Source organism: Phocoena sinus, chromosome 13 (genome assembly GCF_008692025.1).
Source record: "Phocoena sinus isolate mPhoSin1 chromosome 13, mPhoSin1.pri, whole genome shotgun sequence".
Lineage (NCBI taxonomy): Eukaryota > Metazoa > Chordata > Mammalia > Artiodactyla > Phocoenidae > Phocoena > Phocoena sinus.
The window spans coordinates 78,279,465-78,307,193 of NC_045775.1; the positions used below are offsets into that span (position 1 = coordinate 78,279,465).

Below are 27,729 nucleotides of genomic sequence, written 5' to 3' on the forward strand. Positions count from 1 at the left end.
TGGCCCCAGTTGAGATGGCACTGAGGTCCCAAAGGGCCCCCCTGGGATGTGGAATGAATGGGAACTTGGGTCAGAAAATGTGAGCTCTGCCCTGGCTCTGCCATGAAGTGAGTCTGTGGCATCAGGCAGGTGGCTTCCCCTTCCTGGCTAGGGACCCTCTCAGACATGCCCCGCAGCCTTGCACACGTACACGTCCCCTCAATCGTCCGTCATCAGAGCATATCTCTCCACTGTCATGCAGGTCACGCACAGCCCGAGGGCCCATTGTGTGCCACGTCTCTCGTCTTTCTACAGGTGGCCTCAGGGCCACCCCCTGGGAGTTTCCTCCATGGAAAAGTTGCCCAAAGTCCCCCCACAGAGCTCTATCTGCACCCCTTCTGGTAGTTCCTGGCCTCTATTCCCAGACCTGAGGGCAGTCCCGCAGGTGTGGATATTAGGACTAAAGGGACAGTAGAGATGATCTGTGCCCTTCAAGCCGGATGAGGAAGCTGAGGCACAGACAGGAGGGTCCCAGAGCGGCCAGGACCCAGGTCTCCTAGCTCTCAGCCTCCCGTGCCCCGTTTCCTCCCCAAAACCACAGCCTGCAGGCTGATCCTGCTCCCCTGGGCCTTCCTGTTTCTCAGGCAGCCCTGAGTGGCTTTTACAGTGTATAATGCGCTTTGCTACGGTGCCCAGTTCTGGGGAACCAGCTGTCGACAGGTGTGGAAGCCACAGATGTGAAGTTTTGTCACAGATTTTGCTCAGTGTGTCAGGCTCACAAGGGCAGTTGTTCTTCATTTGTTCCTACCTGTTTGGCTCCACAGGGTGGCCAGGCCCCTCTCCTGCCCCCGCACCAGGCCTGAGGGCTCCATACCCACCACACACACACACACACACACACACACACACACAGGGACAGGAACAGACACACACACACGCAGGGACAGACACACACACACACACACACACACAAGGACAGGAACAGACACACACACACGCAGGTATAGGAACAGACACACACACACACACACACACACAGGGACAGAAACAGACACACACACACGCAGGGACAGGAACACACACACAGAGGGACAGGAACAGACACATACACACACAGGGTTAGGAACGGACACACACACACACATACACACACAGGGACAGGAACAGACACACACACACACACGGATAGGTACAAACACACAACCACAGGGATAGGAACAGACACACACACACACACAGGGACAGGAACAGACACATACACACACAGGGACAGGAACAGACACACACACACGCAGGGACAGGAACAGACACACACGCACAGGGATAGGTACAGACACACACAGACACACACACAGGGACAGGAACAGACACACACACACACACACAAGGACAGGAACAGACACACACACACACACACTCATACACACAGAAGTGCACACACGCCCCGTGGGGTTGTGAAAAGAGTTGAAGGAGGTAGCGCTCCTGAATGGATTTGAATGCTTTAAGGCTCTATAAGGCGTCAGGGGTGATTAACCTGTAAGTTTCTCAAGGGCAAGCACGCTGTCTTCTAGTCAGAAACCATCTCCCCACATACATGTAGCCTGGAATATTATTAGACGTAGAGTGGGAGCTCCTTGAATTGAAATCTAATGAACTGAAAATTGCTTTAATATAGAATCATTAAAAAAACCCAGCATTAATATCCACAGGCCTCTGACCCCAGGGGGAGTTGAAGGTACAGCACAGTGATCTGTGAAGATGCTGGGATTCCAAGGGCAGGTTCAGTGGATGCTGACACACCTGCCTCGTGCCTACTCTCCCCCAGATGCAGAGGCCCTGGCCCTTCCCACTGCAGCCCCGGGTGCGTGATGCCAGGAGTCTGGAGGCATCTAAGAGGCTCAGTGGGAGGGAAGGAGTCAAGAATGACCTCTAGGACACCTCCAGAAAGCACTGGCAAGTTCCATTTGCAGCCTTTGACTGGAAGTTCGCATTTAATCAGTCAATTCATGCTTTCGATAAGTGTTTATTGACCATCTAATGAGAGGACAGAAACTCTGGGCAATCACCAGAGGAAATTTTTTAAAAAAACAGACACCATGCCAAGAGATTATGGTTGAAGTGACCAGAGGTGGAAAGTTTCTGAATGCCCCAGGAAGCACCGCTCTCCTGTCCGCGATGCAAGCTTATACAGTCAGATAGGACACTGCACCTGCCCTCGAGGAGCTAGGCGTCCAGGGGACAGGCAGAGCACTGGCCCCAAGAAAGGCCAATAACGACACTCAGATGGAGTGCTGTGAACCAGGGGGGTCAGTGGAGAAGCAGGTAGCGGATAGTGCAGGGTCCTGAGAGGTGGTCCTGAGAGGCTTCTGTCCTGGGAAACATGGTGGCCAGGACGCGGGATGCGTTTTAGCTGCCCCAAAGCCACATCCGCAGAGAGAAGCCTTCGCCTCTTCAGGAAGAGGAGGGAGTATGTCTCCAGTCTGGGAAACAGGGATGGAGGAGAGATGGTGCCCAATATTAGTCACAGGGAGAAAGTGGCCCGATGTTGTTTGGCGTCCTGGTACAATCTATGGGATATGAGAAGCTTGCAGGGCCCTCCAGAAATCCTTGCGACAGCCCCAAAGGGTAGCCCAGCCTGGGAAGCCTTGGGCTGGGTGACCCCTCAGGGCTCAGAACACAGCACATTTCGTCCCACTTGCCGCCAGCTCTTCAGCCCCCTCATTTCCGAACCTTCCAGACTTTCAGGACAAGCCAGGGCCTCTCATCAAGTACTTTTCTGAGGGAGCTTGGAGATCCACGGACATTTACAGCAGCTCCAACCCTGGAAATCCACTCCCTGGGTCCCTTCCTGGGAGGGAAGTGACAGAGTTAATCTAAGGGCTGAGGGAGGTGGAGAAAGGCCTTGAAACTGCACAGTAAACCCAACCAGATTAATAGAAGAAGAGAGGAGGTGTGGGGGGGTGCCCGTTAGGAAGACAAAGAGAAAATCATGCCGGAGTAATAGAGAGGGAAATCTAATATCAACTAGGGAAAAATAAATGGAGATTAGGGCAAACAAATTAGCTTTAATAGGTTCAGTGCTAATACAAGAATAACAGCCGAGCTGCGAACGCCTTTGAGGGGAAGATGGGATAAAGAACCAGAGCAGTCATGCAGGCGACGATAAGGATGATGCAGGGATGCAGGGAGGGGCGATCAGCCAAAGGAGTGGGGGAGGGGGGGCGCGGGGAGAAGGTAGAGAGGAGGGAAAACTCAGGGTGAGTGGGTGGGTCAGAGGTGCAGGGGAGGGGTCTGCTGTCTTGGACAGGAGTGGAGGGGACTGGGGAAGGGGCTGAGAAGAGCAGGGGCCATCAGCAAGGGGTGGAAAAAAAAGCTAGCAAGGCAACGGGAGGAGACTGAGGACAGAGGAGGAAACACCCGAGCAGCAAAGACTGCGCAGAAAGGGAGTGTGGATGGGTGGAAATCGAGAGAATGGAGGAGGATAAACCAACGTGGAAGGGGGGAGAAATATAATGTAATTCCATTCATTCTCTGGCTAAAGAAAATCATAAAAAAGGAAAAATTCAGCCCCAACCAAATGAAAACCCAGAGGGGCCTCTGAAGTGGGCTTTGCAACACACCCATGCTTGGTAGGTGATGTGAAGACACATTCACCCTCAGAGAAGGGTCTGACTGTCCATCCGGAATAACCACACGTTGCCAGGGGCAGTGCTGGGATATCCGGGAGCCCTCAGCTTGAGTCTCAATTCTGCCCCAGTGCAGCCTTGGGCAAAATTACAGACAGTCTCTACTCTCATCTCTCCATCTGTAAAATGGGGCTAATGTGCTGTTAGGAGAACTGAATGAGAAGACGCACTTAGAGAGCTCAGCCTGGCTCCAGGGTGAGCCCCTCCCACCATGCTGGCTGTCAGTCTTGTTCGGAAACGTTGACTCCTGGGAGAAGGGGGGTGAATACAGAAAGTAGCCCTTCCTCCCTTCCTCCTTCCCCTCTTTCCTCTTTTTTTTAAGTCCAATCTTGGAAAAATATCAGCCAAGTTTGGTTCTTTCCCACCTAGAGACTAATCCAGGGGAACCCTCCTTATCCCCCCTCTGTCTCCTTCCCTCTGTCCCTGCCAGCCCTCTCTACCTGTTGGACATGAAAAAATAGGGCTGAACCCTCCTACCCTCTGGGCTGATCTAAGGCAAGAGCATATGCAAAGAAGCCAGACTTCTTACCTATTATTCTGGGGGCTCTGGGGGACCCTCAGACCTGCCAGAACTTCAGAGTGTAGGAGGCTGGAAGCTGGTCCTCATGGTCTCACAACCTGGGGGCCTCTTGGGCTGAATTAAAGTGCATGGAGGCCCCACAAGAGGGACAGTGGCCAACAGGCCGGGAGAACAAATCTATAAGAACAAGCCCGGGAATCAATGAATAAGCGCCTAGCAGGGAACCCAGGAGGGGAGAGAGGAACAGGGATTACTTCCTGCCCCTCAGGGCATTCCAGAACCTTGCCCTTTGCTCATCACCAAGGATTTTGGAAGAGGAAGAGTAGAAAATGATCCAGGCAGGAAGATAGGGTAGATGGGGTGGGAGAGCTCTGTCACTTGCTGAGAAAGTAAGCTCATTACATTGAAACCGTTCCCAGAAAACTATGACATCCAAGAGGGCAGAGACCCACCTGTCTTGATCCCTAGGTATCCCCGGAGCCTGGAGCCATGCCTGGCAGGGGAGCAGTGATGGTCAGGTGGTAATGGAGAATGTTGGTCTGAGTGCTATATGGGCATTGTGTTACACAGATCACACAACACACCTAGGAGGAGAGGCGGAGAGAGGTGAAGTCCATGCCAAATTCAGAGGTGGAACAGGCGTTGGAATGTCAGCAGTCTGTCTCCTGAGCCTACTCTGCTAAGCTTTACGTACACAGATTCAGTGCATGAAAATAAATGAATAGATGAACCTCAGCCACTCATCAGGGTGAGAGGACAGATTTGCAAGCTGCTTAACAGTTTGGGCTTCTATGAGGGACTGACGAGTGGGCCATGTGACAGGGGGTGGAAGGCTGGAGGATGGTACAGGGCCTTCCTCTTGTTGCACGTGGTTCTTGTCAACATTGCGTCAGCAGCAGGTGATCCAGAGACCAGCAGTCCCAGAACCAGCCTCCTGCGCCCCTCAGATATACCAGCAGCAGATATACTAGGAGGTGCCATCACCTCGGAGGTCCAAGCCCCAGCTCCCTGGGCCCCTCCTCCAAATGTCAAAGTTCTGATGACTCCAGCCTCTTCCTTTTCTTCCCCAGTCCTACGAATGGTGGCTTCTTCCACAGTTACTGTCTCAGGGTTACCATCCTCTGCACTCTTACAGCCTCCAACGCCTAGAAAAGCAAGTCCCTCCATTAAAGCCTCTCTGTTGAAATACCTAGAAACAGGTTTGTGTTTTCTGACTAGTCCCTGACTGATGCTCGACTTAAAGGTCTGAAGAAACAGGGTCCCAAGACTGGCTTGGTCGTGTACTTGGCCTTGAACCCAGAACACACTGCTGAGCTCTGTGGCAGTGGGATCTGGGGTAGCAAATCTTTTTACTGCTAGGACCCTGACAGACATCAAGGGGTTGCATCACCCTGCAGCCCTGAGTCAGAAATTTGTCAAGTGGGCCTCTGAGTCTGGGATGTCCGAGTTCCCCAGTGGGATAGCTCTTGCTGCTAAACTTAGGTCCTCCCTAGCTGGAGCTGTCTCTCGTGATTCTTGCCCTTGGTGCGTGCTGAAATCTCGCCACCGGAGCTAAAAGTTCCTTATCGTTCTCCATAACCCTCCACAGCCAGGGTTAGAAGGAAAAGGCTTCCCAACTTAGAATCCGAAGACTCAAGTTGGTGACACTTTTCTCATCAGTGTAAACTGGGGACAGTAGCACCTATCTCAGAGTTCTCCTGCCTGATCAACAAGGCAGTGTGTGGGCTGTAACGCCCCCTGCAAAGGTGTGAGCCCGGCAAGTGTCACACATTTAATGTTGACCTTGAAGGTTGGATGTAAAAGCCAACAGGAAGGCCCCTGCATTCATCTCATGGCTCCTGCAGAAGGAAGGCAAACCTCTCTTTTCCTGTGCCATGGTGTCTGGACTCCTTTTTTTTTTTTAAACAACTCATGTCTAAGAGTTTATGTCTTTGAAAGAGACAGAATTCTACTGAGGGCAAAGAATGTGTGGGCTTCACTCAGCTCGCTTTGGACCTGCTTTCTTTCCTCCCCGCCTCCCTCTCTTCCCTCCCTTTCCTCCTTCCTTCCTTCCTTCCAGTAATTAACAAGCGTTTCGTGGGTACCTACTGTGCGTCAAGCATTATACCAGATATTAGGGTTTCAGAGATAGAGAAGCCAGGCAGAGGGAACAGCATGTGCAAAGGCCCCAGAGCAGGAGGGTGCACCAATAGCTCCAAGGTCATGAACAGGGCCCGTGAGGCAGTGGAGCAGGGAGTGTGGTGGAAGGTGGCATGTGATGGAGCTGAAGGGCAGGCTTTATGCTTGCGTGGCAGCTGGTGTCATGACCAACCAAGACAACCCTAGAGGAGGTGCCTCTATCACCTGGAGGTTTCCGATAGGAAGTTGAATATAAAAACGGAGGAAAGGGCTTCCCTGGTGGCGCAGCGGTTGAGAGTCCGCCTGCCGATGCAGGGGACACGGGTTCGTGCCCCGGCCCGGGAGGATGCCACATGCCGCGGAGCGGCTGGGCCCGTGAGCCATGGCCGCTGAGCCTGCGCGTCCGGAGCCTGTCCTCCGCAACGGGAGAGGCCACAACAGTGAGAGGCCCGCGTACCCCAAAAAAAAAAAAAAAAAAAAACGGAGGAAAGATCTGGGCTGGAGATACCTAGATGCCCACGATGCCATCAGTACAGGGGTGGTAAGTGAAACAATGAGAGTAGGTGGGATCACCATGGATGATGGTGTAGAGTGAGCACAGCACTGGGATCTGAGAGAAGCCTGGGAAAAAAATAGATATCACAGAACAAATGACGGAAGAGAAACACGAGGAACCGGGACCAAGGACCGAGCCTTGTATGGAAGCCTCTTTAAGAGGGAGAACTTAGCACCCTCCACCACCTGCCGTCCACCCAGTTCCTAGCATCTGAGCACCTGCTAAACATGAGGCATGCCGTGAGGTGACCCCTGAACAGCAAGGGAGGAAAGGAAGGAAATGGGAACAGTCAAGTATGACTACTTATTGAGAAATTTGGTTGAAAACAATAGGAAGGAAAAGTTTCATAGTCAAGGGGAGGTTTGGTTTTGTTTCGTTTTGTAAGCAGGGGCTGGGGAGGCAGCATAAGTAGATTTAATTGTGTTTGTAGGTCCAGAGGATGGACCTGGTCAAAAGGGAGACGTAACTCATATAAAAGACGTGGGAGGATGGTGTATGGAGTAGGGTTCCAGAACAGGTGGAAGGATGAGGAATCAGTGAGAAAGGGACGAGAATCGCAAGCAGAAGCTTTACCAACCGACTGTCTCTCTTCTCCGGTTACCCTTGGGAGACGTGCAAGGCGCAGAGACCAAGGTCATGCAGCAAGTTGAGGGCAAAGCCAGAGGCACGATGCCGCCCCTCCGTCCTAATCCCAGGGCCTAATGGGCCCAGGTAACCTATCACCTCATAGATGCTGGCGGGACCCGGAGTGTAGGCTTGGGGCGGAAGGTGGGACAAGAGGTTGGAACACTGGGTTTCCATGGTCCTGGAGCATTTTCTTTAGGAGTGTTTTGAGGCAGAGGCCCTGGCCTTTATTCCAAGGCAACGGGGGCTGCTGTGAGGTTACAGCGGGAGGTCACAGGCCCGCAGGTGAGCATGCCGGGGAGACAGCATCCCTGAACTGAGATGGTCAGAGACTGGGTAGTGCTGGCACCGCCATTCCTTGGGGAGCGAGGGTAGGCATGGTGGCGAGATTTACAGGACATCCCAAAGCAGCTGCTGAATCCCCCCACTATAGTCCTGCCAAGGCTCGGACGCTCACCTTGACACTCTTTGGGGCTGAAACAAAAATCCCCAGGTAGTTAAGTGGAAACTTTCACAGCACAACACATCGAACCATTGTCACTTTCGGACTGGGCAGTGATGTGAGGAATCAGACAGAAGGTGAAAGGGGAAAGTATCCAACGATGGGACTCGAGGGTCCCGCGGTGGAGAATCCACTCACCAACCATCACAATAGCCCCTCACATTTGTAAAGCATTTTCCTGCCACGTGTATTTACTGCAACATTCTAGGTAGACAAAGATGGGGCCCCTGCCCTTGAGAACTCATAAAGGAATCTAAACAGATCAAGGTGCTGTTCAGTGCAGCCAGTGCTGTGACTGAGACTTGGGCAAAGGGTTATGGGCCACAGGCACTTCCCTGGTGGTCCAATGGTTAGAACTCTGCACTGTCACTGCAGGGGGTACGGGTTCAATCCCTGGTCGGAGAACTAAGATCCCGCATGCCGTGCACGTGGTGCAGCCAAGAAAAATAAAATTAGAATTAAAAAAAGGATTATGGGGCACAGGGAAATTATCCTACATCTCAAGGGTCTGGGTATCCATACACGTAACAAGAGTTTGGGGCAATGACCTCTCTCTTGTTCTCCTACTCTGCCTACTCCTCAGAGCCCTGTAAGGAGTGAAGAATAACCAGAGGAAGGCCTAAGACCTCCCCAGATGGTCACTTTTTCAAAGTATACATTTCTGGACAGCAGGCTTCAGCCAGAGCTTTGCAGACTCCCTCGCTGTAGGCTCAGCGCTCGCTGTCCCCAGGCAAGTTGGCATCCCCTCGTGTGCGGACTTCACACTCAGAACCCACTTGGGTCCGGCCGGGCCGGCTCGTCTTTCTCCTCCACCCTCCAGACCATACAAAGGGCCTGAACAAAGGGCCTTTGTTCAGAAAGTGTCAAACCTCTTCCCGGGTCACACCTTTCCCCGCTTCCCACTCATTCCTGGCTTCCGGCCTCAGAGCCCACCCTGTCCACACGGATAGGTGGTCAGCATTGTGGGCGGCCAGGCCCTCCCTGGGTCAGGAAGGAAGGATGCACCCACCTCTGGGCATTTGATGGTGACTCGCCCAAAGGTGTCTACTCCCCCGCACTGGACACAGAAGGGACAAAAGCCCTTCCGTGATGGGGACTGAGCTCCATACTTCAAACCAGAGGTCCCGTCTCCCTCTGCAGCCAGCAGGCTCTTTCCAAATCCCCCACCCTGATTCTCTGACAGCCACAGTAAATGTCTTTCCATTTCTTGAGAGCACGAAAGTCTTGTGTGTAGGTTTTTTTCCTGTGGAAGCTTCTTCCCCTGGTTACCTCATGGCCATTCCACCCTTCAGCTTCCCTCAGACCGCTTACGGGCTCCCCTAGCATCTGACGTATCTCTTTCAAGAAACTTCTCCCTTAACATGGTGATTTCCAATTTATCTGACTGCATCCTTCCAAAGACTGTAAGTTCCTCGAGGGCCACGTTTCTCGTCTTGTTCAAGGTGACATCCTCAGTGCTTTGATTCATGGTAGGTACTTGGTATATCTGTGTTGAGATCAAAAGAGATGAAAACCGTAATATACAAACAATAAGAATTATTATTCTAAGAAGATGGGGCTCAGGTGGAGGTGTACATGTAGTTAGTTATTCTCTGAAATTTTCTTTACCAGCCGTTGGCCTAGGTCAGCAGCAGACACTGCAAATAGTGTTATTTAGCTCCCATTCAGTGGATGAAAACACTACGGTTGAAAACAACCCCAAATCTCTCAAATGATAAAATTAAAACGGGAAGTAAATGGAGTGTAACCCTTAAAAAATTGTATTACAAATATATGGAGAGAAAGACATATATCATATGATATCGCTTATATGTGGAATCTTAAAAAAATGATACAAATCAACTTATTTACAAAACAGAAATAGACTCACAGACTTAGAGAACGAACTTATAGTTACCGGGATGGAAGGGTGGCGGGGAGGGATAGATTGGGAGTTTGGGATGGTCATGTTCACATTGCTATATTTAAAATAGATAACTAACAAGGACCTACCGTAAAAAAAAAAAAAAAAAAAAAAAAAGACTACATGATAAAAAAATATATGTGTGGAGGGATAAACAAATTAAGAAGAAGCAGCAGCAGCCTTGGCGAAAAAAAGAAATTACGCCTCAAAAGGGGATTTAAAGAAGTTTTTAGAAGAATTTAAGCAACTTTACAGAATAAAAGAAACTAGTGAAAAAAAAAAATTAGAACAGGCAGAGTCGACACAGGAGTCTGACCCAACGCCCTTTGCACAGCAACACAAAGAACTTAGAAGCCAATAAAATAAGATAAAGCACCAGAGACTTCACAGTTTAGGAGCCAGAGCTATGAATACATCTTTCCCTGGTTGATCTAGTAAATAACCTTTCAGGAGGGTTCCTGAGAGTTTGGGTTTCTAAGGATCCTGATCAGCCCTTCAGGAAGATTTAGGACAATGGCCCGCGCGCTTCAATGGAGAAACAGGGTAGATTTGTTTTTAGGCACAATTCCCAGTTCATGCCACCAAGAAATGGCGTTTGGTTCTTTAAACCTATTACCTTTCTAGGGGTGAAGAACTCCACCTGTAGGAGCCCTCGTTTCTAGATGTAGAGAACCTAGCACAACATCTAAGCTCCGTGGATCACGTGGGAGCCTAAATTCTGGAAAATGGGGACAAAGCTGGGAGGCCTTGTCTGTTTGGGTGGCTGTCTGGCGCCCCCTTGTGTTCAGTGTCTGGACCCAAAAGAGCCGAAAAGCAGCACGGATGGAGTGTCAAGTGGCTGAGCTATTTTCCACCGACAGCCTGTGGCCAGTGAGAAGCCAGAGGAGCGGTCTCAGGAGTGGACGCAGCCCCCTCCGCTGACCATCTGGGATGTGTTCCCAGCCCTGGTGGAAGCACACTTGCTGGGACAAGCTGCCTAGAACGGGACAGGTGGAAGCAGTGCCCAAGGTCACCCAACTGTCTCCACCAGGGAGATGGATCATTGTGTCCCTCCTGCTGGGTGTTTGGCCAGCGGGCTTTTCCTCTGGACTTAGTGCCCAGGCCAGAGGCGCTTATAGACTCTTTTTTTAAAAAGCAACAAAAAAACAGATATTCACTGCTCTGCTGAAAACAGCTTGGGCCCCTGAGGAGACATTGCAGGGGCAGTTTTGAACGTGCTACGTCAGTGGGCCATAATGGGCACGGGGTGCCTAGCAGAGGTACATCCCACCCTCGGCCGTAAATAGCCCTTAACGGGCTGACGCAGAAAGCCTGGCATTGGCTCTTCCTCCTGCCCTGCCCGCTCCCCCTGACTCCCACCCCAGGGGCTCTGCCATCCCAGATCACCAAATCATGCCCCTGGTGTGAAAAGATGCCCTCGGCTCCCGGGCAGTGGCACCTCCAGTGTGGAACTGCACAGCTGGTGCCAAGCTTCCTGGGTCAGTTCTGGCCATAGAGTGGGGCTCACCCAGCAGCTCTGATGGGAGCCTTAATCCCTGGTTAGATCCTGGCTCTCCCTCATATAAGCTGAGTCACATCAATTGTCACTGAAAATCTCTAAGCCCCAGTCTCCTCATTGGCAAAAGGAAGATCTCAGGCCTGAAGTTAGCCCAACCTGTATCTAGGGATTTTAGAGAGTTAAGTATGTTGATAAATCGAACAGACACCTTCTTGCCTCTAAGCCTTTGCACATGCTGTTCCCACTGCCTGGAACAGTTTTCCTCCTCATGTCCTTCTGTAGTCTGACGTCTCTTTATCTTCAGTCTCCACTTAGACTTCTTCAGAAACCCATCTATGGTCCCCTGAGCCTGAGCTTGGTCCCCTCCAGGGGTTCCCATAACCCCCTGCATGTCCCCGGTCCCAGCGGTGACCATGTGGTATGGTCATCGGCCGGTCTAGATCCTCACTTGAACCCTATGAGCCCAGAGCAGGGATCACATCTGCATTATTCACCTCGACACCTGCAGGGCCTGGTGCAGCGTTTGGCATGTAGTACGCGCTCAATAAATATGTGTTGAATAGGTGGATGGGCTGAGAATGAAACACAGGCTGGGGCCAGAGGGTAGAGGCCGAGTCAGGAAGGCAGCTAACGAGAAAGGTGCACATCACAGCGTGTCCACGTTCTGCACCACTGCCCACAGCCCGACATGTCAGTCCTGGAAGCCCTGGAAGCCCTGGAACGTGGGCCAGTGAGGTCTCTGCCGTTGCCCTTTCAGTGCCCCTAGCAGAGCTCGGGCCATTCAGGCCGGGAACCCACGGACAGGGCCCGCTCTGTCCATGCTCAACCAGAGAAGCTCTCCTTTTATTTAAGTTTTGTGTCTGTGTTTCTCAACGAGAATGAGAAACTGAAATACCACTGATTTCATCCTACGCCCTCATTTTATAGATGAGGAACAGAGACACAGAGAGGACAGGGGGATTTTCCCCAAGGTCACACAGCTCAGTATCAGAGTAGGAAAAGCCTGAATCCTCAACTCTTTAGATACGTTCTAGAGGGAGGGAGGGAGGTGTTGGGGTTGTTATTTGGAGTGAGGTGCTGAGGGTCTGAGAGGAGACCCCCCAAAAGGTCCCCAAAGTGGGATGTCCCCCCCTCTGTGGCATCATACGTGCCCCTCACCCCGCCAACCTGACCTAGCCCTCCTCAGAGGTGGGAAGCAGGACGGGGTGCAGCGGGAACACCAGAGGGGGTGCCCAACGGTGGGAGTTCAAGTTCAGGGGCTCTCAACATCCAATGTCCACACGCAGGCCGATTCTCTGCCCGGTGGCCCTGACAACTGTCCCCCGGACTACTGTGTTTCAGGCCACGGAGGGCTGAACCAGCTGGGAGGGGCCTTTGTGAACGGCAGACCCCTGCCCGAAGTGGTACGCCAGCGCATCGTGGACCTGGCCCACCAGGGCGTGAGGCCCTGCGACATCTCCCGCCAGCTCCGAGTCAGCCATGGCTGTGTCAGCAAGATCCTCGGCAGGTAAGCACGAAATTCACCCCTCACCACCCTCCCTTTCAGGGACTCGTGGGGTGTCCTGCTTGGGCCCCTCAACAGGACCTGAACAGGATGTGATGGTGCTTCTGGGCTTCCCCCATCTGCTGCCTTCTGTGGTTTCCTGCCCTTCCTTCCTCATTTGTCCATTTCTCCTTCCTTTCATTTCTCCCTCCCCCGTGGTCTCCTTTGCCCCATGTCCCATTTTCTATAGACTTCTTCGTTCCTAAAGCAGAAGAATCTTCCCCAAAGGCCCTCCCCCTGCTGAGACCAAGGGAAGGGAGCCACTGGGGAGGGGGACACACGATCAGAGTTGACTCCCGAGGTCTAACCCCAGCTTGAGGGACGCCTGAGTTTGTGTGTTTCTCAAACCGTAACTCCCAGAGTACCTGCCACAGAAGCACCGGGGTTGCTTGAGGAAATGCAGATCCCTAAGCCCCAGGCCAGGCCTACAGCAGCCTCTCTGGGAGCCAGGCCCGGACGCTGTGATTTTTATGAGATGACCAGGTGACACGGACACTAACTCTAGAGCAGCAGTTCACAGCCCTGGCCGCACGGTAGAGTCACCTGGGGAATCTTAATCTGAAAAAGAAATTGATGTCTAAGCCCCAGCCCACCCCAGTTAAGGCAGAACTTTCGGGGAATGAGTCCAAGTTTCAGTATAGTGTTAAGCTCTCCTCGAGTGATTCTAATTTCCTGCAACCAGACTTAAGAACTGCTAACCCTGGGCTTCCCTGGTGGCTCAGTGGTTGAGAGTCCGCCTGCCGATGCAGGGGACACGGGTTCGTGCCCCGGTCCGGGAAGATCCTGCATGCCGCGGAGTGGCTGGGCCCGTGCGCCACGGCCGCTGAGCCTGCGCGTCCGGAGCCTGTGCTCCGCAACGGGAGAGGCCACAACAGTGAGAGGCCCGCGTACCGCAAAAAAAAAAAAAAAAAGAACTGCTAATCCAAAGGTTCAGGAGGGACCGGAAGCAGCGAAGCTCTGGACCGACGCAGCCGCGTAGTCCAGTCTGGAGGGCCACTTCGGGTGGGAAGTGCCCACACGTGGGGGATTCGGAGCTTCATGTCAGCGCGGTGTACCCGTCTCCCTTACCCAACCTGTAAGTGGATTCAGGAGGAGTTCTGGTTCAAAAAGACCAAAGCCTGATCTGTAATTGAACGTGGAAAGCCCTGCTTTCCTGGCCGAAGTTGTCAGGGAAGAGCGTGGTCCCAGGCTGGGGTCAGGAGATGCGTTCCCAGGATGGGCTGCAGTATCCCTCGAAGGGGATGAGTGCAGGAGGGTGGTGACACATAAAGGGAGTTTTTTGTTTTGTTTTGTTTTTAAAGAAGATGTTGGGGGTAGGAGTTTATTAATTAATTTATTTTTGCTGTGTTGCGTCTTCGTTTCTGTGCGAGGGCTTTCTCTAGTGGGGGCGAGCGGGGGCCACTCTTCATCGCGGTGCGCGGGCCTCTCACTATCGCAGCCTCTCTTGTTGCGGAGCACAGGCTCCAGGCGCGCAGGCTCAGTAGTTGTGGCTCACGGGCCCATTTGCTCCGCGGCATGTGGGATCCTCCCAGACCAGGGCTCGAACACGTGTCCCCTGCAAAAGCAGGGAGATTCTCAACCACTGCACCCCCAGGGAAGCCCATAAAGGGAGTGTTAAAGAGACAGATTTTATTTCATGGCAGAAGAGACCAGAGTTTCCCCAAGGAGGGGAGGCAGGCTATCCTGCTGAGGGATGCGGGGAAGGGGAGTGGAGACCCTGGGAGAATAGGCTCAGCTTCAGGGAGCTGGACGTGGCCAGGGCTCCAGGCCAGACTGGGGTTCCAGAGTCCATGAGCAGCAGCTTCAACTTGAACTGTGTAACCTGGTGGGAAACCAGTGGCTGGGGGTATGGGGTGGGGTGGAGGGGTGGAGGGGTTTTATGGAGAACAAAGGTGAAACCAGCATGACAGGGCAGAGGGCCCAATGACCCCCGCTGGCTTCCTGGGGAGGGAGGGGTAAAACCAGGATGGCCAAGGAGAACAGTAAGTCCTGCTTCAGCCAAGAACAGCTGGACAGAGCAAACCGCCGCTGGGAACCTGTATGTACCCGCAGAGCACATTCGTCAAAGTGCCCTTTCTAAGAAGGGAGGTGTTCTGTGCCCCGTAAGGTGGCTCTCGCAGGTGCTCAGACGCAGGAGACTGGCCAGAGGGACGACGGGAAAGAGAGAAGCCAGGTATCCCTGGGCGAGGTCTATTGAAGAGAGTTCTGGTTTGGCAGCGGCAGAAACCTACCCATGCAAGGGAAACAGGCAGTGCCGGGAACATCTTGTCGGAGGCCGGCCCTGGGGGCACGATTCAACCCCCCGGCCCCTCCCCAGAAGCCTCTGGCTCAGTTCCTGCCCGAAGACCCCACCTGCTTACTGGGTACTTCTTTGGGGTTCTCTATTGGAGTAGGTACTACGAGACTGGCAGCATCCGGCCTGGAGTGATAGGGGGCTCGAAGCCCAAGGTGGCCACCCCCAAGGTGGTGGAGAAGATCGGGGACTACAAACGGCAGAACCCGACCATGTTTGCCTGGGAGATCCGAGACCGGCTCCTGGCCGAGGGCGTCTGTGACAACGACACTGTGCCCAGTGTCAGCTCCATCAACAGGTGAGAGGGACACTGCAGCCAGGGGCCGGGGAACCCGGGCTTTGGGGGAATCGTGACGGAGACCTGGCTTGAGTGGAACGGAGCCTGGGAAGGGGCCGCATGCTGAAGAGTCAGGCCAGAAGTGCCCCGGGTCCAGGCCAGGCACCACCCCCTCCAGCTTCCTCACTGCCATGGGGCATCCCCACCCTCACCCCTCTCCTCACCGCACCGCCCTCTCACCCCGTCCCCAACCCAGACTGTACCCACTGCAGTCTCCTTCCCCACACACCACATGCGCTTTCATTCAATAAAAGAAACTTCCTCTTGCATTGATCCTTTCTTTGGCGAGGCACAGGACCCCCTAACTGGGCCCTCATCCAAACACACACTCATTAGTCATCAATCCTTCACCACCTCAATCAATCATTCATTCACACATAAGTCACTCACGTGTAAGCCCTGGGGACACACAATCCTTGCCCATGTGGTGCTTACAGTCCAGTGGGAAAACACACTAATCGAGTCCTAATCAAGTGCCCATGCAAACAGCTGTAAGAAAAGCAGCTCTAAGTTTGGCTAAGGAGAGAAATGTGAGGGTGTTGAGCTGGCAGAGGGTGACTTTGTTTAGGGAGGTTCTGAAAAGATGCCTGGAGTAAGAAATAACTAATAAGAGTTAACTAGGTGAAAGGCTGGGGGGGGGGGGAATGGTGAAAGGAGCTCTGAGACAGCACGTGCAAAGGCCCTGTGGCGAATAGGATCTCATACAAGAAGCTGAAAGAAAGCCAGTAGGTGGAGGGAAGGGGAGCATGAAGTCGGCTGAGGTGGAGATGTGAAGAAAAGGCTGCAGGTCAGAGGCTGGTGACCGTGCTGCGTATCCTTGCCTCTGACCCAGAAGCAATGGGAAGAACCTTGGCAGATGTTAAGCCCGAGGCTGACTTGCATTTCAGAAAGTCCACTCTGGCTGCAGTAGAAAGAAAAGATTAGAAAGGGTCAAGAGCAGAGAGGGGTGGGCCAGCGAGTGACCCTGGAGGGAGAGTTTGGTGCTGGCAGTGAGGGACGCAGAGAGGGATGGATGCTGGAGATTTACAAGGTCAAACACACAGAACCTGATGACGGGCTCGATGGAGGAGGGAGGGAGGCAGATGCTGAGCCCCACGTGCATTTATGCCTTGAATGACCAGGGGGACTAATCGTGAAATGGGAACAGTGCGAAGGACCAGGCGTGAGGAGTAAGGTCTTGGGTTTGAGTGTGGACAGGCTGAGCTTGAGGTGCCTTTTTTTTTTTTTTTTCTGTACGCGGGCCTCTCACTGTTGTGGCCTCTCCCATTGCGGAGCACAGGCTCCGGATGCGCAGGCTCAGCGGCCATGGCCCACGGGCCCAGCCGCTCCGCGGCACGTGGGATCTTCCCGGACCGGGGCACAGACCCGCGTCCCCTGCATCGGCAGGCGGACTCTCAACCATTGTGCCACCAGGGAAGCCCTGAGGTGCCTTTAGATACCCAAGTGGGATCTCAAAAAGGCAACTGGATCTGGGGCATCCAGGAGCCCTGTTTCCTTCTCTGCTAAGGGCCTTTCTTGTCTTCCTTACAGAATCATCCGGACCAAAGTGCAGCAACCATTCAACCTTCCTATGGACGGCTGCGTGGCCACCAAGTCCCTGAGCCCAGGACACACGCTGAGTGAGTACCGAGGGTCCCACAGGCACACCCAGCCCCTTGCACACACACATCCATCTGTGTACACACCCAGAGTCACATACAAACACATCCACACAGACACACCAGGTGTGTAGACTGAGCCCTTCCGTCGGGACACAGTCTTGCTCTGAAATATTCAGGGGTGGAACCAACTCAGGCAAGAACCCTGGCACCAGCGGTGCCGCTGACCCCTCCACGGTGGCAGCAGGGGCTCTGGGGGGTGTCAGTTTCACGTCCTGACCCTCCGTCTCGCCCCACTGCAGTCCCCAGCTCAGCCGTGACGCCCCCAGAGTCTCCCCAGTCCGATTCTCTGGGTTCAACCTACTCCATCACCGGGCTCCTGGGGATCGCGCAGCCTGGCGGCGACAGCAAGAGGAAACTGGACGACAGTGAGTGTTGTGGGAACCAGAGGGCAGGCTGGGGGCGCAGGAGGGCAGTTTGCTGAGGCTTTGATGGGACACAAACCCCCTGCGGCCCAGGGCTTTCGGGCCTGTCTCTAAGCCACCCTGAGGCCCGGGAGCCTGGTCCTTTCCCTCCCCTGAAGCAAGTCTGCTCCCCAGCTCGGGCCTGGGGGATGGGTGGACGGGCCCCTGAAAGCTTTCTCCCTGCCTGGGGACACCCGCCAGGTGACCAGGACAGCTGTCGGCTGAGCCTTGACTCCCAGAGCAGCGGCAGTGGGCCCCGCAAGCACCTTCGCACGGATGCCTTCAGCCAGCACCACCTTGAGCCGCTTGAGTGCCCTTTTGATCGGCAGCAGTACCCAGAGGCCTATGTCTCCCCCAGCCACACCAAAGGCGAGCAGGTGAGGGGCCAGCCGGGCGTGGGAGGTTAGCAGACAGCGGGGGAGTGGGTGGGGGGAGGGTGGAGGCACGGGCTCTGAAAGCTCCCTAATCAGCCTGCAGCCCTGGAAGCAGCTAGGAGTTGCTTGATGGGCTCAGGGGGTGTGCTTCCTGCAGCTCCAAGGCCGTCCCAGGCTTTGTTTCACCAGACGCTAGCTTCTTCCTCATCATCCTCCCGGCTCTGTTGCCTTCCCTCACCCACAGCCTCTGAGCTTAGGGCAATGCAGCCAACCACGCCATGCCCCTGCCACGGTGACTTCCCTAGACGGCGGGGTCAGGTCCCACGCAATAAAGCCGCAGCTCCGGCCTCTACAGCGTGACCTCGACCAGCAGCGCCAGCCCCGCCTCGGGCCACTCACGCCTGCCCACCCCGTGAGCCTTGTTCACACCCCCCTACCCCAGCACACGGTGTGCCCTCCTCGCAGAATGCCTTTCCTCCCACTTCTCTGCCTGGAAAAATACCACTCGGCCATTATGACTCAGCTCAAGCATCACCTGGTCCACGAATCCTTCCTCGCTCCTCAGACACGCTTCATCTCGCCCGCACCCCTGCTTCTGCACGTCCGGGTGGCTGCTCCCCAGGACTCACGGGGTAGTGTAACTGCCTAGCGGACAGAGATGTAAAGACACAGCAGATTTCTTAAGGACAGGGCAGCATCTCAAAACATCTTTTTTTGTCTCCAGCACCTAACATTGCACCCCTCTTATAACAGATGCTCAATAAAGGCAGATTGAGTGAATGCCTTGAGAAATCCAGCGCGATAAACTACAAGCTACAAGGGAAGTTTTATTTCCGGTGCTCAGGGCAGGTGAAATGGCTTATCGTGGGTTGGCTTCTGCGAAAAGCTGGCAGAGATGTCCGAGGTCTCCCGCAGAGCCCAACAAAGACTCCACACCTCTGTGCGAACTTCCAGGCCTGCTGGCCTCTCGGTTCATGATCTTTTATCAACACTGCAGTTGCAGTGTCTCCCTACCTCACCCCACCTGGTCAACCGGCTGAGGATTCTCTAGGCCGGTGTCTGCTCACCCCTCTCCGCACACGCCGTCATCGGATCTAGGAGTGAGGCGTGCCCGTACATCTTTAAGATCTGAGTAGGCCAATGGTGACAATACCAATAGTCAGCTGAGCCATTGCCAGTGACCGTCTGGGCTGCTGGGCCGATGCCAGCAACGCAGCTGGGCAGGCATTCTGCGTCAGCGATTTTATCAGCCCGGGAGGTAGCAACCAGGAGGGCTGCAGAGAAGGCTGGCCGTCAGCAGACCTGGGGAGAGGGCCCGGGCGCTCAGCCGCAAGGCAGCACCTGGCTCTCGGGGCAGGGCGGGCGGGAGTGGGGGAGCCGAACGGGGCCGCAGCGGCGGGCCTGCGGGAACCCGCTGTGTGAGACGGAGCCTGCACAAACCCGCGTCCTGGTAGAGTAGAGAAACCCTGCTGCTGAGACCCGCTGGGCCGCAGAGCCATTTCCTGGCTCTGTTCCTGGGCCCCACAAGGGGCCCTGCTTGATTACAAGGAGCCCCGAGACCCAGCACCAAGCTGGCATACGTACATGGGGAGTCATGCGATGGAGAGTCTTGAGCCAGAGGGACCGCAGGGCCCACCCAGTCCAGTCTCTCCATTTGTGTGGAGATGACCCAGGGCCGGAGAAGGTAGAGAGGGCTTGGGGAAGCGAATGGTTGTGGAGCTCAGACCTGCCGGCCCTGGTTTCATTCAGATCCGTTCACTTCACCTGCTTTAAATACGATGGTCCTATGTGAGTTCTTATTTGAAGACTGGAAAAAGAGAGCCTGAAAACCGTGGAACTGCTCCAACCCCTCACCGTACAGATAAGGAGACAGAGGCTTAGCCATGTCCATAATTGATTCATTCCCTCCCTCAGCCAGTCATCTACTCCCTCATTCATTCCCCTGCTCGGTGGTGAGCGGCAGGGAGAACCTAGCCTGTGCCGGGGGCTCCTTACCTTTCCCGCCCTTGGTGCCGTCAGCACTGCTGAAGGAAGACTCCGTGTATCCTCACTGGGCACAGGAAGGCCCTCCGGCCTAGGGAGCCAGGAGAGAAGCACAGGTCCTCACACCTGACCTCAGGATGGGGCGAAGACATGGCCATCTCTTCTGTAAAGTCAACAAGGGGCAAAGCATTCAACAGAAACGTCGTGTGGCCTCATTTCCGGTTGCTATTTACCACCCGGTGTAGTTAGGTGTCCGCACGGCCCTTGTTCCTCTATTTTACAAGTGCAAGAAGCAGATTTATCAACAGAATGTGAATATTACGAAGACAGAGACTCAAGAATTGGGGAGCTTATGACTCTTCACGTAACTCTGAAATAGCTATTTATTGAGCATTTGTGTTACCAAGCATTCTGGGCTAAGCATTTAATGTAGGTATATAAAATCTCATCGAATCCTTACATCAGCCTTGTGAAGCAGATTCTATCATCTCTGTTATACAGGTGAGAAAGCCAAGCCTCTGAGAGGTCAAGGAGACTAAAGCTACTTGGCTGGTCCTTGCAGATCCAGGGCTCAGACTCGCCCAAGTCCTAAAGCACTGTGCCCTCTGCACCCCAGTTCAAGTTCAATCCCAGTAAGAAACCCAGTCATCCTGGGGATGTTTGAGCCATTCAGTGCAACGTCACCGAAATGTCTGACTATATAGGCTGGTTTGTCTTTCACTGAATTGCCTAAATTTTAGAAAGTTATAGGATTTTGAGAAAGCATTTGGTATCAAATCAACATACCCATAAAGCATTTTAAACTTTTCTTACATTCTCGAGAAATTAGGCACCTTGTTCAATTTCATTAAGCCGGGCTCTAAGCAACTCCATCCTGCCTAGAAAGCAGGAAGCCCCCTCGCAAGGCATGGAACCAGAGCGCCATTTAGTCAGTAATTGCTGCTACATGATGATGGTGCCCTTGTGGCCTCCAGAATTTACTGCAGCTTCCAGAAGTGCCTGGCACACAACCAGAAACCGCTACGGCTCCTCGGAGAGCCCAGCGCGATGGGAATCATTGAAAGCGATTGCCTTTAGAGGAGCCGTTATGTAACCACGGAGCAAGCCTTGATTTCAGTTCTGCACACTAGTTCACATACTGCATTTGTGACGTGCGTGATCCACGTACGGGGAGCAGGTGTGTGCTGTCTCTTGCCCTGGTGGGAGGGAGTCATGGTGAGGGGTGATGTACTCTTGCTTTTAATTGAACAAGTTCTTCTTGGAGGCCACCTTAGGAGATGGCCTGCTCGTGTTAGGGGAGGCCGAGTGAAATCTAAAATGAGGTCAGAACTAAGAAAATCCCCAGGTACCTGATAAAGAATTAAAAAAAAAAATTAACCCCTATAATCTTCAAGCTGAATGTGAACATTTATATTTGCTTGGATATGGGGCGGGGGGACGGAAATCCACTATTCTGCTGGGGTACCGGGTGTGTCATTTTATTGAAGGAGAAAATGCCTGGGTCAGGAACTGCTGTCCTCGATTTAGTCTCTGTCTCTTACGCACCCGGGACGTTGACCTCTCTGGGCTTCAGCCTCTCGGCATATAAAACAGACGGAATATTGCTCACCCATGTCACAGGGCTGCTGGGGGCAACGGATCAGGATAACACAGGCAAAATCTATTGTCCGCTCTTGGCAAGTGTAAGAAGTGGTCATGGTGTTATCTACTGCAGAGCAGTGGTTGAGAGCGTGGGCCCTGGAGCCAGACCCCTGGGGTTTAAATCCTGGCTCTGCCCCCTATGACAGTGCGGTAAGTTTCTTGACCTCTCTGTGCCTGCATTTTTGGAGGATCTGGAGAAGAATAACAATGAATGGAGCAAAGCAACCTGAACGGTCTCACGTGCCAACTGCCCCAGCCCTGCATCCTGTTCTCTGTGGGCCCAGACGGGGTGAGGAGACCAGGAAGGAGCCCAGCGTCCAGGCAGGGCGTGGTCCTTGGAAGGAGCTGCTCTGTTCTGTGCCTGGCCTGTGCACCACCAGATGACATTGAATTCCGGGGCTGCAGAAGGGAAGGTCCTGAGCCTGGGACTGGGAGAAAAACAGAAGGGCTGTGAGTCAGAGAATAAGGGCCAATTAGCCAGCTAGGTGGAGTCGAGATTGAGCGGGAAGAGGGGACAGAGGAAGGGAGTGTTTCCTGGGGAGACTGGGCTGCGGGGTTTCTAGGTGAGCCTGCGACCCACGGCCTCTGTGCACTGACTGCTTTTTGCTCACCAGGGCCTCTACCCGCTGCCGTTGCTCAACAGCGCCCTGGACGACGGGAAGGCCACCCTGACCCCTTCCAATACACCCTTGGGGCGCAACCTCTCGACTCATCAGACCTACCCCGTGGTGGCAGGTACGATGCCCGGAATCTCCTGGGCCATGTGGCCCCAGCTGCCAGGATGGGCTGGAGGGCAGAGCTGGTGGATGGAGAGAAGGAAGGTGTTACGGCCCCGGGCCTGGAGAGGAGAGGGGGGCTATGCTGGCTGGGCCTCCAGGTGGGTCCAGAGGGTCTCGCCTTCTATCCTCGGCCCGGGTCCTCCGCCTGCCCCCCAGCGCGGGGCACACGCAGCCGCGTCTACATTCACAGAGGCACAGCAGGGAGGTAGAGCTGCCCCTCCCCTCCTCCCGCGGCCTGAGGGGCACCGCGTAGCCCCGCCCACTTCCCCCCTCCACTCCCAGCCTCAGGGAGGAGCCCGCCCACCGGCCCCGCGCCGCCGCACCCATCCCGCACCTCATGGCTTGGTTTGTGCATGTTCCCACCCATCATCTCACACCCCTCTCTCCTTGTTGTCTCCCTCCCTCCGGCAGATCCTCATTCACCCTTCGCCATAAAGCAGGAAACCCCCGAGGTGTCCAGTTCTAGCTCCACCCCTTCCTCTTTATCTAGCTCCGCCTTTTTGGATCTGCAGCAAGTCGGCTCCGGGGTCCCAGCAGGTGCCTCGGTCCCGCCCTTCAATGCCTTTCCCCATGCTGCCTCCGTGTACGGGCAGTTCACGGGCCAGGCCCTCCTCTCAGGTACGACAGGGAGGTCCCGGGCTGTGCAGCCATCGTGGGGGGAGGGAGGGGGGGGTCCTCAGGGCCGGACGCCGGTCCCCTGCTGTGGGTCCAACCCCCTCTCTGGCCCCCAGTCCTCTCCACCATCACCCCACTTCCTGATTCCTCCAGCAACTTTTGGAGGTGCCAAGATGTGCCCCCTCCGAGCCTGCAGAGTCAGGCCGTCGGGGTGGCAGGCACTCTGGGGGTGCCCGGCAGATTTCCAGAACCTCCACCCATGGCCCCATGGAAGAGCAGGGACCCTAAGGCCAGGAGCCAGGCTCCGTAAAGCCCTGAACACTTGGTCTGGGTAAAAAGTACAAAAGAAGGAAAAATGAAAACTTTGGAGGGAGAAAGGCATTGGCTTTGGGAGCCAAATTCTGGATCAAATTTCTAAAGACAGAGGGTAAGCCCCAGTTGGGTCTCCATAGTGGAACTCTCCTTGTGCCCTGCTTAAGAGTGTCACCCTTGGAGGACACTCAAGCGGAGTGACTCACCAATCCAAGAGAGATGGGGAGCAGGGACCTCCCATCAGGAACCTCATCCAACTCAAAACATTTAAAGCTGGAAGCATCTTAGGGGCATTTAGAGCAAATCTCTCCTTACACTGATGGGCGACAGGCCCAGAGAGAAGGGCCTGGCCGAGGCCCCTGAATAGGACCATGGTGAGGGCTCCGCCTGCAGGCAGCATGTGGGTCAGACCCCAGCAGAGCTGGGTCTCCCTGGCAGAAGGACATCAGCCCGTCTAGCCAGGGTCTGAGCAGTGGCTGAAAAAGTCAGAGGTGTTTGGCTTGGGCAGGGAGAAGGCCTGAGGTGGAGTGAGGGGTAGGGATGGGGGGCAGAGACCCATAACAGTCTTCAGATATCTGAAGGGCTGCCACAGAGATGAGACAGTTTCAGATGTGGGTCCAAGGCATTGAACCAGGACCCATGGGGGAAGCCAGGAGTGGGCCAGCCCCTTTTGGGCCAGTGGTTTTCAAACTTGCTGGATCTCACAGCACTCTCTTGAAATGAAACCTTTGACAGAAACCAGGTATCCAAACCAGACAAACGAAGAGCTGCTCTGTCTGAAGTAGGGGCTCTGCCCGCGGAAAGCCCTTGGTCTTGAAAACCACTGCAGCAAAAGAACCAGACCTCTGCCCGCCCAGAGGGACCGCACGGTCCTCTTATTCAAGTTCACTGACCCTTTCTTGTAACTGTCTGTATGTTTTATGTCTGTCTGGCACCTAGGATTTTTTTTTTTTTCCTCTGTGCATCCCTGCGTCTAATGAGGGGGGTCCTCTTAGAAGAGGTGGGCACAGAGGCAAAGGATTCATAAAGGAAGCCCAGTGTGTGGGCAGAGAGGCAATGTTTAAGGGTCTGAAGCAAGGAGGAAAGTGTTGACTCAGTGCAGAATTTCAAAAGAGGGTGAAGTCAGCGGAGATGGGTCATTTGTTTTGACCAAAGTGATTAAAGAAGCAAACTGTGAGCTGAGTGAAGTGATGTCAGCCAGAGAAAATGGGATGGGGAGGGAGGGAGGGGGGAATAGAAGAGACTCACATCCACTGTGGGGTGGACCGGCCTAGTCACCGGGCAAGACTGCCTGCCTTGTGTGCATGGTACGCCGGGGCCAGGAGGGCTGGGATGAGGCAGGTAAGGGATGAGGGTGTGGGTGAAGCATCTTCACTTACTGTGGGAGCTATGGAGAGGCTTGGCAGGACCAGCCAGAGAGGAGCGGGAAGGACAGAGGGCAGTGGGAAGCAGATATATCAGAGCACAGACCTGGGTGGCGGTGTGAAGTGTGGTTGCAGCAGCTCAGAGCAAAGTCCCTGCCCCAAAGCTCCCACGCTTTCTCCCCTCCCTGCCACCCTTTTAGGGCTCCAAGCATCCCCAGCCACCGTGCAATCACAGGCAGGGGCTCTGAGAAGGGCAAGCAGTGGCCAGGCTTGGAGGGGCTGGGTCCAGGAGGTTGCCGAGAGCAGGAGGCAAGTTAAGGCCGCAGTTCACAGAGCTAGGCCCGCCCTGTGGATCAGGCACAAGGCCTAGGATGGCAGTATCCACGCTGAGCCCACGTGTGGGCCTGGAGCTCCTGAAAAAGCGTCCCCCCCCTGCCGCCTCTGGTCAAGATTGGACCTAAATACTTCCCACGTGGCTGAGCCATGGTGAACGGACTGGGGGGAGACGGCAGAGAGAAAGCAGCTTAGGAGGGGAATGATCTGGGAGTTCCCTGGAAGTCCAGTGGTTAGGACTTAGCTCTTTCACTGCTGTGGGCCCGGGTTCAATCCCTAGTTGGGGAACTAAGATCCCGCAAGCCATGAAGCGCAGTCAAAAAAAAAAAAGGAGGGGAATGATTTCAAGAGTCTGGGGGCTGGAAACCTATTCAAAGGAGGAAGAGATGAGCTTGAAAAACAGGGAAGGAAGTCAAGACCAAATTAATCCGAGGTAATGATGCTGCAGACAGAGGAGACGAAGGAGGACCAGGTACATTTTCATTCCATAATGAAATGTCACCTACATGAACCCTCCCAGCTCTCTCCTCTGAGTAGCTTCCTATGGGCCTTGCCTGCCACCTCCCGCCAAGTCTTTGCCTGCATCCCCGGGGTCAAGTCCCCTCCCGGCCCAGCGGCTCTGCTAGTGCGATGTCTGGGGTGGTATTTTCTGGGTCTCAACTTCTCCCTAATCAGCCAAGAAAGAAGAAACCTCAGGGTTTGGAGAACAGGAAGATTTCTCCTAACTCTACTCGCAGTTCCCGTCAGATGCCCCAGTATGGGGTCCCAGCACACTGGCCGAGAGCAGTATTGAGGCTGTCCTTGTCCTGGCTGTACCAGGGCTGAGTCCCGCTCAGCTGACGAGAAAGCCCTGACTTCGGTTTTATCATCAAAGAGCCCGTTACCCGCCTCCATCCTTTTGTGCAAAATTATATTTAATCCTGCCAAAGAGAGTTCTGGATTGCCATAAATTCTCCTTGCTATCGGGGCAAGATAAGGAGTTGAAAAGAGGTCACAGAGAGGGCAGACATCAAAGGGAGCGGATGAAATGGTCTGAAATCACCTCTACCCTCAGAATTCCTGCGAGTCCTGGCTCTGATCCTGGCCTCTACCGATATTTAGAACATTTACCAGTATTTCTGAGGTGCTAGCGTTCTCTTCTAAAACCCCATTTCCCAGCCAGTCAACGTCGACCTGTGTCTGTGTCAGCTTCTTAAACATAGGACTGTATTGGAAGTATATTTGAGTACAGAGGAGATGGAATTACAAACCAAACATAAACTTGTGGTGAAGAGCCTTAAAAATCAATTTAGTCCATAAAATAGGCCGTGAAAGGGTGCCTCCACCTTATGGCTTCTGCGGTTTCATTTCTAAGAAGGTTGCAAAGTTCTTGGCTTTGGGAGAAAACAACATATTTAAGGAATTGAAGCAGAGTCTTGCGAGACTGGTGGGAAAGTTGATGGTACGGAGTCCGGGTGAAGGCCGTCCTGAAGACTGTCTCAGCAGGCTTTTCAAGGGGGCCAAGCTTCGGGGGAGGAAGCCTTCAGGAGTTTGCTCCAACATCTCATTCAGAAACCTCCGTCCCACTGGGAGAAAGTTAGGTGACTAAGGGGAGACGAAGATTAAAAATCTCAGAATACAGGGGAGTGAGGCCGGTGAATTCAGTTTCCCGAAGAGCAGTTTGGGAGCTAGTTCTCGTGGGACGGGACTCATGGGGGCAGCTGTGACTAAATTAAACTGTGGGTTAAGGGGAGCTTGCACCCTGGTGCTCTGCCCACTGAGCTGCAGAGCTCAAGAAGCAGCAGGACCAGGTGATGGAAAGGGACAGGGTAAGAGTAGAACGAAGGGGAATGTGGGACCACAGGGCTCCAGGGCCGGAAGGAGCTCTGTAGAGCACCTAGGCCAGCCCTAGCCAATAGGTGGCCTGAGAGCCAAGATATACCACCAACCCCAATCACGGCAGACACAGATGCAGCCTCAGAATCCTTCTCAACACAAGGCACCAGGAAGCCCCCTACCAATCAGTCAAATATTAATTAAGGTGAGCCCAGTTTATAATCTGTCATCTAGCCTAGCTCCTCATGAGACAGACGGGAAGATGCGGGTCAGGAAAATTAAGTACTTTGTTCCTCAGCCACAATCTGGACCTAGATGTCTGTCTGTCTGTCTGTCTCTCTCTCGGAAGGAGGGAGGGAAGAGGAAAGGGAAAAGGTATCAGGCCCGAATTAGCCACCACCCTATTCCATCACTCTCCTACTCATGTCACTTACACCATGTGTCCTCATCCTGCCCACACAGGCTTCATGTCACTCCTTGCCTCTCATGGGCTCCGGTACCTGACCAGGGGCTTCATCCAAGGGTCCAAGGGGCTGAGTCTGAGAGCCGATCGTATTGCAGTCTTTTTCGAAGAAGGATCAGATTTTCCCTTAGCATATCTTCTGCCTACTTCTCCCTCTCCTTCTAAATATACTGACATTTCCCTTTCCTCACCTGTTTGGCCAAGCCCTCCTTTGTTCAGGCCTGTGTCAAGTGAACTGAACCCATCTGTCGAATTCCAGTGGGTTCCTTTCTGTTTGGTCCAGCACCGACCACTGCTGGACATTATACTCAAACAAATTAGGAAATTAGGGGGTGTTGTTCATTTTTACCAAAACATTCACACAGTTTTAAATGATGAACCGATGGCTCCTTTCCAATAGGATTTATTCTATAAGGTTTCCTTTGACAT

General features: G+C 53.9%; 1 protein-coding gene and 1 long non-coding RNA gene across 8 annotated transcripts in view; one reads left to right on the plus strand and one right to left on the minus strand.

Annotated features, from left to right (window-relative positions):
* PAX8 (paired box 8) overlaps positions 1-27,729 on the plus strand; it is a 61,317-nt gene that overhangs the window by 17,769 nt on the left and 15,819 nt on the right. The window contains exons 3-9 of one of the 7 annotated variants that reach the window (XR_004352699.1): positions 12,728-12,893; positions 15,323-15,520; positions 17,090-17,178; positions 17,460-17,585; positions 17,823-17,998; positions 18,749-22,354; positions 22,810-23,016. Coding sequence is in view for 6 of the 7 variants with exons in the window: in XM_032652193.1 (XP_032508084.1) it covers positions 12,728-12,893; positions 15,320-15,520; positions 17,090-17,178; positions 17,460-17,585; positions 17,823-17,998; positions 22,234-22,354; positions 22,810-23,016 (1,086 nt within the window). In the remaining variant the exon portion in view is untranslated. Of the gene's footprint in view, positions 1-12,727; positions 12,894-15,319; positions 15,521-17,089; positions 17,179-17,459; positions 17,586-17,822; positions 17,999-18,748; positions 22,355-22,809; positions 23,017-27,729 lie in introns of all 7 variants that reach the window. The other 6 variants (XM_032652193.1, XM_032652195.1, XM_032652194.1 and 3 more) reach the window with 6 other exon arrangements.
* On the minus strand, positions 21,908-22,858 carry LOC116763968. The gene is made up of 3 exons (XR_004352700.1): positions 22,733-22,858; positions 22,342-22,418; positions 21,908-22,047 (listed from the first exon to the last, which is right to left on the minus strand). It is a non-coding gene; the product is annotated as an uncharacterized LOC116763968 (long non-coding RNA).